General features: G+C 44.6%; 1 protein-coding gene across 5 annotated transcripts in view; it reads left to right on the forward strand.

Annotated features, from left to right (window-relative positions):
- The window catches only part of HLCS (holocarboxylase synthetase), a 216,539-nt gene that overhangs the window by 33,881 nt on the left and 167,588 nt on the right, over positions 1-15,070 (forward strand). For all 5 annotated transcript variants that reach the window (XM_067545271.1, XM_067545270.1, XM_067545269.1 and 2 more), the window contains exon 5: positions 2,941-3,123. In XM_067545271.1, the coding sequence (XP_067401372.1) occupies positions 2,941-3,123 (183 nt within the window). The remainder of the gene's footprint in view (positions 1-2,940; positions 3,124-15,070) is intronic.

Consider the following 15,070-nt stretch of genomic DNA (forward strand, 5'->3'; position numbering starts at 1 on the left):
GATTTACATGCAGATGATGATGATTCTGGTAATATGAGTCATCTTGCAATTACTCACTTCAGAAAACTTGAACAGGGCTTCTCCATGGTGCTTTCTCCTTGCCAGGGCTCCACAGGATGTATAAATGACAAATTATTTTTGAACTCACTGAGCCCAAGGCAAATCCCAACATTCCTTGTTTACAGTCAGCCATCAGATTCACCCATAGCGGTTTAACCTGTCACCATCTCCTATACCTTTTTTGTAACTTTCCCATAAAAATGTACGGAAAAGGGCATTTGGGGGGCATTTCTAGAATGTCTGAGGTATGTAATGATCAGCTTTACCGCATGTCTCCCAGTATTAAAATGTTCCTTTTTAAAGTCTTGCGCACTTGCAGATATTACTTTTGAGTGTCACTGCCAAAAGATTATGGCCTCTTGGGAAAACCTGGTTATGTAGATCAAATGTTACAATTTTGTATAACAATATCTGCCACCCATGTGTTGGGTATTTGAACTAGAAGATTGATTAGGCACTGTTGCTATACATTTCTTTTAAGTTGCATGGTAAAATCTGCTTTGCTATAGCACTTAAATTGACCCTCTCCTCTAATAAAATTTAATACTGCAATGGGTTTCCTGAGAAAAAAGGCAATATGGGATAGCTTCAGAAATCAGATTAAAAGAATTAGAACGTCATTTATGATTTTTACATGACTTTCAGTCTGGATCTGAAAAGGCCTGCTGTTGCTCTCTTCAGGGCTATATTAATAAGAATATTGACAGTGACATAAGCCAGTAAATATTCAAAGTCACAGGGAAGTTATTTCCATCTTCTGCATTAGTCTAATTTCATAACATTCTCTCTTTAATTTGATAAATTTGTGTGGGTGAACTACAGAAGAGTGGATAATGCATAGTGTACATAGAGAAAATAAAACATGCAAAAATATATGAATGCACGGGACAAGTAATTTTTATGCCACTTTCATTTAAGTGGTATTGGCATATAATAGAATAAAATGAATGTACATTTTGTAGTCTACTAAATGTATTAAATGTCTTGGAACATCTGTGAGGTAAATTACTTTGCTCACCCATTCTCACCTCCTACTCAATGGTCATTAGGTCTTAAGTACCGGACTCCACCTCCCCCATTGTTCTCAATGCACCTGGATTTCTATAAGATGCCTCTGTGTTTCCTATTTTCTGTATTACTGCATCTGAAGAAGAGAGCTGAAATCTCTCGAAAGCTTATGTCCACAAATATTAAATTTGTTAGTCTTTAAAGTGCCACAGAACTCTCATTTTTGCTGTATACAGACTAACACGGCTACCCCTCTGGAACTGAGATACAACATGTAATTTTAGGAGGGCTCAGCTGGACTCTATTTCCACTCTGCTGCTTAGGGCTTGTCCACATGGAGAGTTTAGTACACAGGAAGGCAGGATGTGAATGTACAACACTCTACTAAATCTCTGTGTGGATCCTGCTACCATACACTAAAAGTTCTGTGGTGAGCTTCCATCTATTGCTCTTTGGAAATACTATTTAGCAGTACTTCAAAGTGCACTACAGAACTTTTAGAGGTAGTAGTGGGGTCCACGTAGCTGGATAGTATGCAGCAGGCTGGAGTGCTATATATTTACAACCTGACTTGCTGCACACTGGTTGTGTAGCCAAGCCCTCAAAGTTCACCTCTACTTTAAAAAGTGATTCTGTCCAAAATAACATTGTAGATTTCTGTATTAGTATTCCATACATAATCAATGCAGTTCAAAAATAAAAAGATGTTTTTCTAATTTCAGTCCTGTGATTCAATTTGGAGTCAGTCGGGTTGGTTCTTCCTACCTTGTTCAACACTACCAAAAAAAATCTGCAACCATAACTGAATTCCACAGATTAATGAGCCAGAATAGAATCCAGAGCAGTCTCATCTATATAGTGCTAATAGCAGTAAAAAGTAGCAAAACTTCTTTTAGTCAGTAAGTAGGTATGACTCCAAGCACATGTGGGAGGTTGACCAACTGATTAAGAAGGGGGCATTTTTACACACTTTTCAGAGGACTGTAGTTTACTTATAGCCCTGCGCGGTGCATGAACCCTCCATTCGGGGAGGCTAGCCCATGGCCTCTGCCCTTCCGTCTGAAGCCATGCTCTTTACACTCACTTCCTCGCCAAAACCCTGAGCTGAGCCCCCTACTGCGGCTGGAGGAGTCCCAACCCAGGCGGTCTGAGTCCCAGCCCACCAGCCAGCCTGAGCCACTCATCCTAACCTTGGGCAACCCAAGCACTGGGCAGCCCGAGCCCTAGAGCACCGGCCAGGTATAACTCTGGCCCCAACCCCAGAGCGCCAGGTGTCCTCAGCCCAAGCACCGGCCAGCTGCCCCAAGTCCCAGACTAATGGCTGGCTTGCCATAGTCCTAGTCTCAGCCCCAACCCAAGCTTCCACCTCTGCCTGCTTTGGTGGGAGAGGCTGAGCAAGGATGGGAAGAGCTGCTGCAGTGTCTGTCTGCCTGGGCTGGGGCCATGGGGGAAGAGCAAGATGCAGCAGGAGGGGGTGGGGCCTCAGGGCGGTGCATGGGTGGGGCCATGCCTGGTTTCTTCCCAGGCCTATGATACCCACCACCCATTCCTATAGGTTTAATCTCCTCTTTGGAAGTTAAGTATTCATTGGTGAATGCTAGTATTTGCTATACCTTGGATTTGTTAGGTATCTGTTTGACAGACCTTTAAGATGTCGAAGCCCTACTCTAATATATCTTGTTACTTCATCATATAAAATATAACCTTACTTCTAACACACACGTCACACTGAATTTTACATGGCTTTTGTACCCAATTCAGCTAGCACTGAGTGAATAGATACCAAACCATTCTTAGGTCTGCTTTGCTTTTATCTACCTGAGCTGCTGTCTTTTGTATTAGTGACTTCTGTTTCTTTTCCCACATTCCCAGATATACTTGGAGATGGATATCGCCTCTCTGACAACACAAACCCAAGAAGACTTTAATTTACTCAAAATGAGCAATGCCAAGAGATACGAAGTTCTTAAGGAGATCCTGACATTACTTGGCCTGAGTTGTGAATTAAGTGAAATTCCTTCGTTAACTCCTATTTATTTGCTCTCTTTTGATGAGGTGAGCCTTTTACTTAAATTGCAGACATTAGAGATTTAAACTAAGTAGCTTGTTGCTCGATTTAAAAAAAAAAATCTTTTTATACTTATGGGGTAGAAAGGGTTGCCAAGTTGTTAGGGCCAAGTAATTTAAAAATTTTCCAAAATTACTTCCACTATTTTAGTCAAAAGGAGTTGTTCACCATGCTTGGGACACCATAATTAAAAACAAAACCATCAAATTATTAACTATACCTGTTTAAAATAAATTGAAAACAAATAATAAACCATAGTGATTTCAGTTACAATCTCTTTTATATGTTTGTCCCTGAAGAGCTTTCAACAGAGAGATTACGCCTTAGAGAATGGGCCTGTGTTGGGTGGGGGTATTCTTCTCTAGATAAGTGAATACCAAAGAAATGTTTTCCAAATTAGTATTTGAGTCCTGTTTTAGTGTATTATGTATAACTAAAATAGTATATATATGGGCAAGAGAACTTCATTTAAGAGAAGGTGAGTCCTGTTTGGTTTATCATGGAAAACCTAAACTGTTTACAAATAGGCAAAGATGAGTGATCTTAACCAAGTCTTTTGAAACTTAAGTAAATATTTAAATTCAGTTACTTAAGAGGCCATTCAAGGAGTTTGTCAGGCAAATTAATGAACATTAAGAATCTTTCTATTCAAATTAAATCTGCTATTTCTCTTTTCACTAAGGTTAGATTGTTTCCTCTCCAAGAATAGATAGTCTAAACCATTTTGGTTTAGTGGGAGAAGCTGTTACTGTCTTAAATTTACAATTAGCATTTCAATATCACATTAAAATCCTTAGAAGAAAAAATTAAATCTAATTCCTTAGCAGTGCTTTGATAAATTTTCTCTCATCCTTGATAATATCACTGTGTTGCAGAAGCAGTGCTGTGTTGGAAGGTGGTTGCTTCTTGATGCTGTATGGTGGCTGCGTCTCTGTCATCTTGCTGCCAGTTGCTTGTTTGAAAGAGATGACATAAGTAAGGCAGGAGTATCATTGAGGTTAAGAGATGGAAGCAGTGTGCTGCTTGCTTAATTCAGACCGTTGTATACTCTTCACATTTCAGAGTTTCACTTGAGGTGCAAAGCACACTCCCTTTTAGGGCTCATCTGGATTTAAATATTGGCTGCTGTCATCTTTTCATTGGCTTAAGACCTTCATGGGAGTGTTCAGGTAGCATCTTCTGCTCATTAATGTGAAATCTGTTTGCTGTGCAACAGGTAGTAACTGTGTATTGTTCTTGTGGAGGGAACTTCAGATATCCTTAGTTTTAACTTTCTTGTGTTTAGTCCTTTAGTTTTATTAGGGTTTAATAGCAGTTTAAATTCTGTTTCAAATAAGTCCAAACATTCTTACTTTTATATGAGTCTTTTAGCTTTACAATAGCTTTTTAAAACTTATGTAGAGCCCTGCAAATCCACGGATATCCACTTCATAGCCACAGATATCCGCAGATCATTTTTTGGCAGATAGTGGAATGGATGTGGATCTCAAAGGTGGGGAAGCAGCTCTCTGAAACTCATAGCCTTTGAGGCTGCTTCCCCACCTTTGAGATCGGGGGGGGAGGGGGGGAGGAGGAGGAGAGAGAGAGGGTAGGACACAGGACTGGCATCCAATCAGCTGTTCTGTGGGGCTCCCCTGTCAGCTGCCAATCAGCTGTTCTGTGGGGGCTTCCCAGCCAGCTGCCAATCAGCTGTTTGATGGGACTCCCCTGCCTTGATTGGGCGGCTGGCAGGGGAGCCCCTGCGGAAGAGCTGATTGGGCGGCCGGCAGGGGAGCCATGGGGAAAGCCCACTGAATAGCTTTTGGGGAGGGGATGGGTGGGCTGCCAGTCAATCAGCTGTTCTGCGGGGCTCCCCTGCATGCAGATCAGCTGTTGGGCAGCTGCCTGGAGGGGTTATGGGGCCCCAGAGTTACAGATACCTGCGGGTGCGGATCACCACACTTCGGATGGCGGTCCACAGTAAGATGATTGCTGCGGATGCGGATCCACTTTATGTATCTGCGCAAGGCTCTACTTAGATGATTCTTAAAAAGAGTCTCTGATTTAAATAGGCCTCAAAGAATGCATTGGCTTTTCTTACTAATTCTTGGAGAGGTGGTTCTTGCGTTGTTTAAGCCCTGTCAGATAACGAATTCCCCAATTAGTATAAACATTCTATACTGAAATGACTTCTTATCATATTAACCAGTGATAATATTAAATGACCATGTTATTTGTAAAAATATAGCAAATATTTTACTTGTTATATAGCAATGGCATCAGGCAGTTGTTATGAGACTTATATTTAAATACAAATCATTCTCAAATAAACATCTCAAAGATGCTTGTACCATTTCTGAGCATTTAAGGAATAAACAAAGGATTCTTACAAAATTCTTCCCAATTTTACATATTTTCCTTAAAGCTATATGAAGACCGTAGAGTATTTATAAAAGCAATACATTTTTAATAAGCCTATTCCTAGACTATTTTGTGAGAGTTTAAAGCTGAAGTTTTTCGTTATGAAGAAAGAAAAGGATGGGAAGTGGGGGTGAGGGCAAAGAGGAATCTCCTGGCTCAGCTTTTTGTGGCCTTGGCAAACCAGGTGCTATATATTACTTATCTTGAGAGCCTAGAAAAAAATATCTTCATCTTCATTAACAAAGGTGAGATTCTTTGAGCAGACACTTCTGTTTTAATCATATGGTTACCAGGATTACAATCGACAGTCGTTTCACCCGCAATTCACAATTAAAAACTCCAACCAAACATTGTGTACAAATAAAAAAAAACAAACCACAATGACTAATATTTAAATGTTTTTCTAACATTATATAAAATAAAGTGTATAGATGATTACAACCAAAGAGATGTTAAAAAACTGCTTTCCAAAGTCTGCAATTGGACCTAGAGGTGATAACAGATGTATGGGCTAGGAGGAGGTGTTCGCTTTGAAGCATTCATGTTTGTCATTTATTAGGGAAGCAGAAATTTCCTGTTTCTTTAATTCCCCTAAATACTTAATTTAATAAAACAAACACGTCAAAACAAATATATAAGCTGCTATTGTCCAAGAACCATATATACAAAAGTACTTAGAAATATTTAGTCATATTTAATAAAAGTTCATTTGAATTTATAGCAACCTAAGATAATAAATTAAAATAATTTTATTAACTATTGTTACATTAGTATTGAGGGTTTACCCCTTACATAGCAAATAATAAAAATATTTAAATGACTCCTGCTCTTTTATGGTTCTTTAGCTGCTAAATGCACTTTTGAGATTTACATTGGGGAAACTGGGGTTTGAACCCTATAAGATGAATTTTGGCTTATTATGGTGTTAGCCCTGTGTTAATAAGACATGCATTGTACTTCATTTGTATCCTTGCACAGTATCGAAATGCTCTACAGAGTAAAATTGTAGTAAGCTACAGTAAGAAAAGGTTTTAAGAGATTTAAAAGTCATAATTAACTATTTCTACTGGAGGTAGAGGTAGAGAATTCCGCATATATGGGGCAACACAAGTGAAAGAACAACCCCAAATTATGGAGAACTGAGTGGGAGGTGAGAGGAGGTCAGTACTGAAAGACTATAGTGTATGGGAAAGGCCATTTAAGGAGAATATAGTCAGAAAAGAGAGGTGGATATCTTTAATACTCCTGAGGGCGTTTTTAATATTTGTGTGACCAATAGGCTAGGAAACCAGTGAAAGTGCTGCAGGTTGATATACTTTGTGCAGGGAGAGAATAATCTGCCTATTGTCCTGACCCCCTAAAATGTAGAGCTTTGTTGTGTATAGGCCTGAACATGAAGAATGTATCAAGTAGTAATTTTATTATATACAGCTTTATGAAAACATTGAAATATGACTGAATTGGCTGAAAGTAAAAATGAAGAAACAAATTTGAAACTAGCCAGAGTTCTTGGTCTGTTCACAAGCAAAGAAAACTATAATTTTCATTCTGTTCATTTGCCCAATGTTAATTGTAATTTAATATCTAAAATGTCCCAGGAGGAGAACTGTATGGGAAGAATCAAGTTGATGGAATTTTCTCTAAAATTTGTTACCCCAATCTCCGTATCTTTCTCCCTCCATGCCCAGCTTTCAAATTGTACTATTTTAAGAATCCAACAGTGATGTTAATTAATTTCTACCAACGGTTGCCATCTAGTGGCATATTTTACATTTGCAGTTCCATTAAATAGAATCTTGTGAAACATATTGGACAGTTACATGATTTCACTGAAATTTACAAAAAACGAGTGGAAAATGAATGGTCATTTGAGGGTTACTTGTTTTTGTTATCATGTTAGATTTCAAAATGCTATAGTCTTTGCATGTGCAACATCATTCTTAATGTTTTTAATACACATTTTCAAGTGGGCACTTTAGTACATTTCTAGAATAGTATCTGAAAGGAACTTGCAAGTATTGAATAAAATCCACATTTAAGAAGCAATTAAACATATAAGTATTAGAATAAATGAAGAATACATAATCATTTCAGAACTTTCTGACAGGTTATTCATTTCTCTAAATGTATTGTGGCTTTCACTTATATAGAACTTTTCATTTGAGATAGTCAAATCCTTTAAAATAATTTCTGTTTAAGCTTCAGCACTTCAGAGTACATATGTGTAATCCGAAGAATAGCTAAGTGACTAGTTTAAAGTCACTCAGTGGAACGAGAAATGTAGGAATCCTGACTTCCAGGCATTTGCAACATTGCCAACCTCAAGCATTTAAGTCATGAGTCAGGCCCCAAAATAATCATGAGATTTAGTTTGTCATGGATATTTAAAAACTGTGAGTATTCTTGGTTTCTTTTCTGCTGTTTGAGTTTATTGGGTTCACATTTTCAAGCTTTACTATGTACCCATGAGGATTGAAAACTTATTTTCTTTTAAAGTAAGTTGAGATTCTGTCTCTGTGGTTGTTCCACTTCAGGTGTGCATGTGTCCACTGTGCCTTTGATCAGAGATTTCTGGTAACAGTGACTGTTTGGACTATGCATGTGCCCTACACTTCCTCGTACCCTGTAACAAAAATGTATAAGGCTGCACAAGCAAACCACCCTCAGTTCCTTCTTTGTTGCCTTAAGCCTCAGATGGAGCATTGAGCTTTACTGTGCTCAGTTTAGATAGTAGTTAGTTTGCAGGTCTTCTTTCCCCTTCATTTGTGTTTGAAATAACCATTTCAGGGTTATTTTGGACTCTTATTACTGGGATATGCTGCAATTCCCAGGCTTTAAATGTTCTTCCTTCCAGGAATGCTTCCCGGTTAGTGACCTTCACCTCCAACCACCTGAAGTGACTGGTGGTGGCTGCCTCCTCTTATGGTCCACTTTAGTGGCCTTATTGGGATCCATGAGCCCTGTACCTCCAACAGTTTCTGAAGGCCATGAGTTCTTCCCACAGGGAGCATAGACATTCTTAATGTCCCATACTTTCACTCCCTCATCATCAGTCAGAACCAATAGAGGAGACCTTTGAAGAACAAGAGGCAAGCACTGATGCAAAACCTCTCATGATTATTTCATTGTCATTACTGGATATGGCTGTAATGCTTCCACCACTTTCCATGGCAGATAACTTAAGGCAGTTCCCGGAGCTGATGAAGCGAATCATCTCCTGGATGTTTTACACACCTCAGCTTTGGCACATGTGGCACTCCCTGTTAATGAGGCTATCTTCACCCCGATTTGCAGATGTGCCGGCAGGAGATACTGTGTCCCAACCACAGATTTGAAATTTTTATTTTCACATTTGTCATCAAACTTCTTGGTTGTGAATGCAGTTAATGCGTGAGAGATAAGATCCATAAGCTACCCCGTATGGTAAAGACCAGAAGCACCTTGGTCTTTTCGGTCACAAAAGCTATTCCTCTGCAACACTATGATTTAGAATGGTAAACCTAAACTATTATAAAATTTAACACCTTTATTGATTATTTGGCAGAGGAACATCAGGAACAATTTAAAACCATCATAAATGAAGATCAGCTCTTGGCCACAGAAGCAGTTCCACTTCAGCACAGGGCGAAAGGGTTCTATTCAAAATACTTCCTGGTTCCCCAAAAGAATGGGGGATGGAGGCCAACATTAGATCTCAGACATTTCAACTATGAAACAACAACAATTCAGGTTGGTGACCCTTGCAGCTCTAATTCCTTCTCTAGATTCTGAGGATTGGGTTTGTGACTCTTAATCTTTGGATGCATACATCCATGTTGAGACTCCCCTCTCACAAGAGGGTTCTTCAATTTACAGTCAGCCACAACCACTTCCAATACCTAGTGCTCCTTTTTGGCCTCTCCTCTGCCCCAACGATATTATTTAAGGTCTAGGCATAATTGTCTTCCCTTATCTCAACCATTAGCTTCTTGGGTCAATTTTGTCAAGAGGTTGTATCAGCAGTACCTAAGAACATAAGAATGGCCATCCTGGGTCAGACCTATGGTCCATCTAGCCCAGTATCCTGTCTTCTGAGAGTGACCCCTGCCAGGTGCTTCAGAGGGAATGCACAGAACAGGGTAGTTATTGAGTGATCCATCCACTGTTGTACAGTCCCAGCTTCTGGCATTTGAGATTTAGGGATACTCAGAGCTTGGTGTTTCATCCTTGACTGTCTTGGCTAATGCCATTGATAGACCTATCCTCCATGAACTTCTCTCATTCTTTTTGGAATCAATTTATATTTTTGGCTTTCACAGCATCCTCTGGCAACAGGTTCCAATGGTTGACTGTGGGTTGTGTGAAGAAGTATTTCCTTTTTGTTTGTTTTAAATCTGCTGCCTATCAGTTTCATCAGGTGACACCTGTTTTTTGTGTTATGTGAGGGGTGAAAAACATTTCCTTGTTCACTTTCTCCACACCATTCATGATTTTATAGACCTCTATCATATCCCCACTTCGTCATCTCTTTTCTAAAATGAATAGTCTGTTTTATTAATCTCACTTCATATGGAAGCTGTTCCATTCCTTTGTTTGCTTTTGTTGTCCATACCTGTATTTTTTCCAGTTCTAATCTATCTTTTTTTGAGATGGGACAGCCAGATTTTGCTCGCAGTATTCATGGTGTTGGTGTACCATTGATTTATATTGGGGCAGTATGATATTTTCTGACTTATTATCTATCCCTTTCTTCTTGGAGTGCTTGCTCATGTTGATTCCATGTTAGGTGTGCACGCACCCATATGCACGGCTGCCAGAATCTTTTTGCCTTAGCAGTATCTGTAGGGCCAGCTCCGGTGCCCCCTGGAGCCCCGCGCTCATGCGCTGGTATATGAGGCGTTACTGGTCCTATGCCTTCTCAGTTCCTTCTTTCCACCCATGACAGTTACTGGAACAGTCTCTTTCTCTTGCGTTTGCAAGTTTGGACAATTGCTTTGTTTCTTCTAGTTGTAGTATAGTTTTTTCTAGTGTATATAGTTAAAGTAGTAGTTTGGTCCCGTTAGGTAAAGTGACCTGGGAAGCAGGGCATGCCCCATTCCCTAGCCTTCAAGCCATGTGCTTCTTGCCACAAGCCCTTCCCTCTCAGTGATCTGTATGAAAGTTGTCTAAAGTGCTTGGGGAAAGCACATAGGAAAGATAAGTGTAAGATTGTAAGGGCTTCAGGCCGAGAACGCAGAAGGACAGAGAGGTCCGTCTGAAAGCCAACCCTACTTATGGAGGTGGCACTGAGACTGACTTCTGAACTGTCCCATGCCGACTCGGTACCAGCCATGTCCGAGTCGGTACACAGTGCTCCATTGGCACCGGGCCCCTCCCAGTGCCGTTCCGCTTCCCTGGCATCGAAGAAGAGGCCGAAGAAGAGGCCAAAGAAGCATGTGGAGAGAGGGCGATCCCCTCCTCCTAAAAGCAAGCAAGCGGGGTCGAACGCAGGACCTTTGTTAGGCCAGCTGCCTGCATCAGAGGGGCAACACCCAAGCTCCCTGCCTAGGGCCCTGAGTCTGGTGAGGGAATCATCATTGAGACCAGGGAGTGGCAGAGGGCCCTTTGAAATAGTGGTGCCATCAACACTGGAGGTGCTCAAAGCAGCCAGGGACCTGATGGCCTGCCAATACCTCCCATATCCAGGCATCCAATGGTGCAGGAACCTACAAGGATACAGACCTCTGAGGGAAAGCATGCTATGGAACCACCACAATGGACACTGGAGAAGCATCGCTCCCCAGAACCCCATCATCGATCAACATCACCCTGACAGTGGACACCACCAGGGAGGAGGTCTTCAACCTCGTTGGGCCGGCACCAGTCCTCTAGAATTCATTCCCAATCCCGGGAACCAAGAAGCTGGTCTCTGGAGGGGCGGCACCGGTCCCGGTCCAAATCTCTTCAGCACCAGTCCTCATCTTCACGGTACCGGTCACTAACAGTGTGGTACCGGACGCGTGATCCTTGTGAATCTACATCCTCTTACTCTCTAACGCCGGGTTATCTGTCACACTGTTGGCACTCACCACACCATTACTACTCCCGGGATACCTGGCACCAATCCCGGTCCTGAGGCGCCAGTCACTGGCATCGAGCTATGTGCGGGTGGAAGTACCATCAAGTCCACCTTGGTCTACGAGAGAGGATCCCTCCTCAGGCTCAGAGGAAGAACACACTTCATGACCCTGTCATCGCCAGTCAGGGGCACAAGTCCCACCTACAGGTCCTATGGCTACAGGTTGGCCCCAAGGACAATGGGCACCACAATGACCATATTGGAACCCAGGGAGACTACGCATGGTATCGGGACCCCTCTGCTACCCGTCTTCTGGGAAACATTCTGCAGTGCAAACAGTGCAAGAGGGTGCTTGTGATTTGAAGTCGGATCCCGGCATTGAGGAGCAGGACCCAACCACAACTGCAGACCCTCTGCAAGAGTAGGAGTTGCCACCCCCTACTCAGCTGGTACCATCATCCTCATCCTCTCCAGATGAGATGGTCGTGGGCTCAGGCCCGGCAGCCCTCATGGATGATTTCTAAGCCCACCTGGGAACTCCTCAAAAGGGTGGCCTCCAACTTGGGGCTAGAGGCAGAGGAGCTCAAAGAACCCACAGACAAGCTCTTGAATGTTCTGGCAGCGCCAGCCCTGTTCGCACTGTCTGTACATGAAGGAGTACTCAAGGTGGTTAAGACGCTGTGGCAGACTCCTTCTTCCCTCCCACCGACTTCAGAGAGCCGAAAAGAAACGCTACATCCTGGGAAAGGGGTTCGAGTATATCTTTTTCCACTGACCTCCAGCATCCTTAGTAGTGGCAGCTGCGAACATGTGGGAGAGGTAAGGACAGGCAAGCTCCACCCCAAAAAATAAAGACGCCAAGAAGTTGGACCTGTTCGGGAGGAAAGTTGGGTCCTCAGCACCATTTAAGTTGGCTACACCCTGCCGTTCTCTTCGTTCATGCCACCCTTCCTCCCCATTCCTCTTAAGGGGCCCCTTTCACAAGCACCTCCTTGCCCGAGAGATACAGACCCTCTTACAAGTAGGAGCAGTAGAGGAGGTGGTTCTTCAAGTGATTGCTCATGTCCATTTCACTATAGGTCAGTGCACGCCACCGTGCATAGTTCTCGGAATTTTTTTCTCCTTAGCAGATCCCATAGGGCCGGCTCTGGTGCCCCCTGGAGTCCCGTGCGCATGCCGCAGTATATGAGGCACCGCCGGCCGTACGGCCCCTCAGTTCCTTCTTTCCACCCGTGATGGTTGCTGGAACTAGCCTTGCTCTCTGCAAGTACCATTCCCCATTGTTTGAACTCTTTGTTATTTGTAGTCCTTAGTTAGTTTTAAGTAGTTGTTAAATAGTGTTAAATAAGTAGTGAGGGGCTTAGAGTGGTCGGGCTACGCCCTGGTCACCTGGATTTAAGCCGTGTGCCTCCTGCGGGAAGGTTTTCCCGTTCAGCAACCCCCACGATCGGTTCCTTAAGTGCCTGGGGGAAGAGCACAGGACAGACAAATGCAAAATATGCAGGGCTTTTAAACCCCGGACCCAGAAGGACTGGGAGATCTGGTTAAAAGCCCTGCTAATGGAGGCAGCGCTCCGCCCAGCCTCCGAGCCATCTCAATCTATCTCGGCGCTGAGCGTATCCTCAGTGCTAAGCTCGCCGCCGGCACCGACATTGACTCGATACCGAGCGATATCCACGGTGCCGAAGAAGAAGGGGCAACGCACGGAGCATGGACAATCCCCTGTGCTGCCGGTAAGAGCAGGGTCAAGTGCGGGGATGCATCAAGTATGGCCTGTTGAGTCTTCTCCGGTGCCAACATCTCTGGGCAGGGAGCCTCCCCAGACTCCTGGGAGCGGGAGAGTGCCCCTGCCAGTGCCATCGAAACTGGAGGCTTTTCAGGCGGCAAGAGCCTTGCTGGCCTTGCCTACGGCACTTCCGCCTCTCCTCTGCCGAGGGAGAAGGGGCCAGTGTCCCGGGGCAAGCCCATGCTGGGTTCCCCTGAAGGGGTGGTGGAGACCCCTGGTAAGGGTGGAAAGGTCTCCTGCCCGACGGCCACCAGGGATAAAGCAAGGGTGCTCCCCTAGCAGTCACTCAAGGTCGGCGTCGTTGAGCTGGTCTGCGTTGGCTCAGGACGAGTCCCCCTCTCGACACCGAAGTCGGTCCCCTACATCGGAGGCAGCACAGACCAGAAGGCGGCACTGGTCGAGGTCCACCAGGCGACGCTTGGACAGCTCCAGTTCCTGATCCTCAGCACCGAGGAATTCGCCCGCACTGAGGCGGCGCAGAACCCGGTCGCTGTCAAAAGGATCCAGCACCGTGTGGTCCCTGACGTGGAACCCAGTCCCGGAGTCTGGTTCGGCACCGCAAAGCTCTGAGTGGCACCGAATCCTGATCACCGAAGGGCAAACGGCACTGTAAGTCGGCATTCAAGTACATCGAGCTCTTTGGCGCGTGCCTCCACTCGCCAGCACCATTCGCGGAGGCGGTCCTCATCGTCCTCTAAGTCGGAGGCATCAAGACGGCGGTCCCTGGCAAGGAGTGGCACCAAGGATCAAGGGAGGGCTCGGCACAGCTGCTCCAGTGGCTCGGGGTCCCATAAGGGGGGCAGTCATTGGGACAGCTGTAAGGACAGCTGACGCCCTCACGAGGTGCCACAGCTGGTGGCGCAGGCAGCTCCTGGTTGGCCACAGGGCCAATGGCTGTAGCAATGGCCTTACTGGGCCCCATGGGGCATCCAGGTGGGACTGGGACCACAGTCCATCCTATCATCAGGGGTTCAGTCTGCGCCTCCCACACTGGACAAAGCCTGTAGACATCATTCCTCAGACGAGGAATCAGACCCCATGGAGGGACCCTCCACGGGTGCATCCGACCGTCAAGGGGAAGGAACAGCCACAGGTCACATCTTGGCAATCCTCCTCTTTCTCGGACGAGGCAGTCTCCAGGGACCACATGGTGCCACTGGAAGATTTCAGGGTGCACCAGGAGCTGCTTAAGAGGGTGGCCTATAACTTAGGGCTAGAGGTTAAAGAGTTAGAGGAGGACGAGGATACCCTCTTCAACATGCTGGTGGCAGCTGCCCTAGCAAGGGTGGCCCTCCCAGGCCATGACAGGGTCCTTAAAATTGTCAAGGTCCCGTGACAGACCTCCTCCTTGATCACCCCTACATCAAGGGTAGCTGAGAAAAAGTATCATGTCCCGGCTGAGGGGTTCGAGTATCTATTCACCCACCCGGCCCTGGGAACCCTGGTAGTTGATGCGGCCAACCAACGGGACAGGCAAGGTCAACCAGGGACCACTCCCAAAAGCAAAAAACTAGACTTGTTTGGGAGGTAGGTTTATTTGACAGCAGCCCTGCAGTTCAGGATTGCCAACCATCAGGCCTTACTGGGCAGGTACAATTTTAATTTGTGGGACTCCCTCAGCTGGTTTGCTGAGGCCCTGCCCCAGGACCAGGCTGTAGACTTCACCACTGTCCTGGATGAAGGAATCACGGTGGCTAGGGTGGCGCTACAG

Source organism: Emydura macquarii, unplaced genomic scaffold (assembly GCF_026122565.2).
Source record: "Emydura macquarii macquarii isolate MOO-44397 ecotype Brisbane River unplaced genomic scaffold, CSIRO-AGI_Emac_v2 contig_1043, whole genome shotgun sequence".
Lineage (NCBI taxonomy): Eukaryota > Metazoa > Chordata > Testudines > Chelidae > Emydura > Emydura macquarii.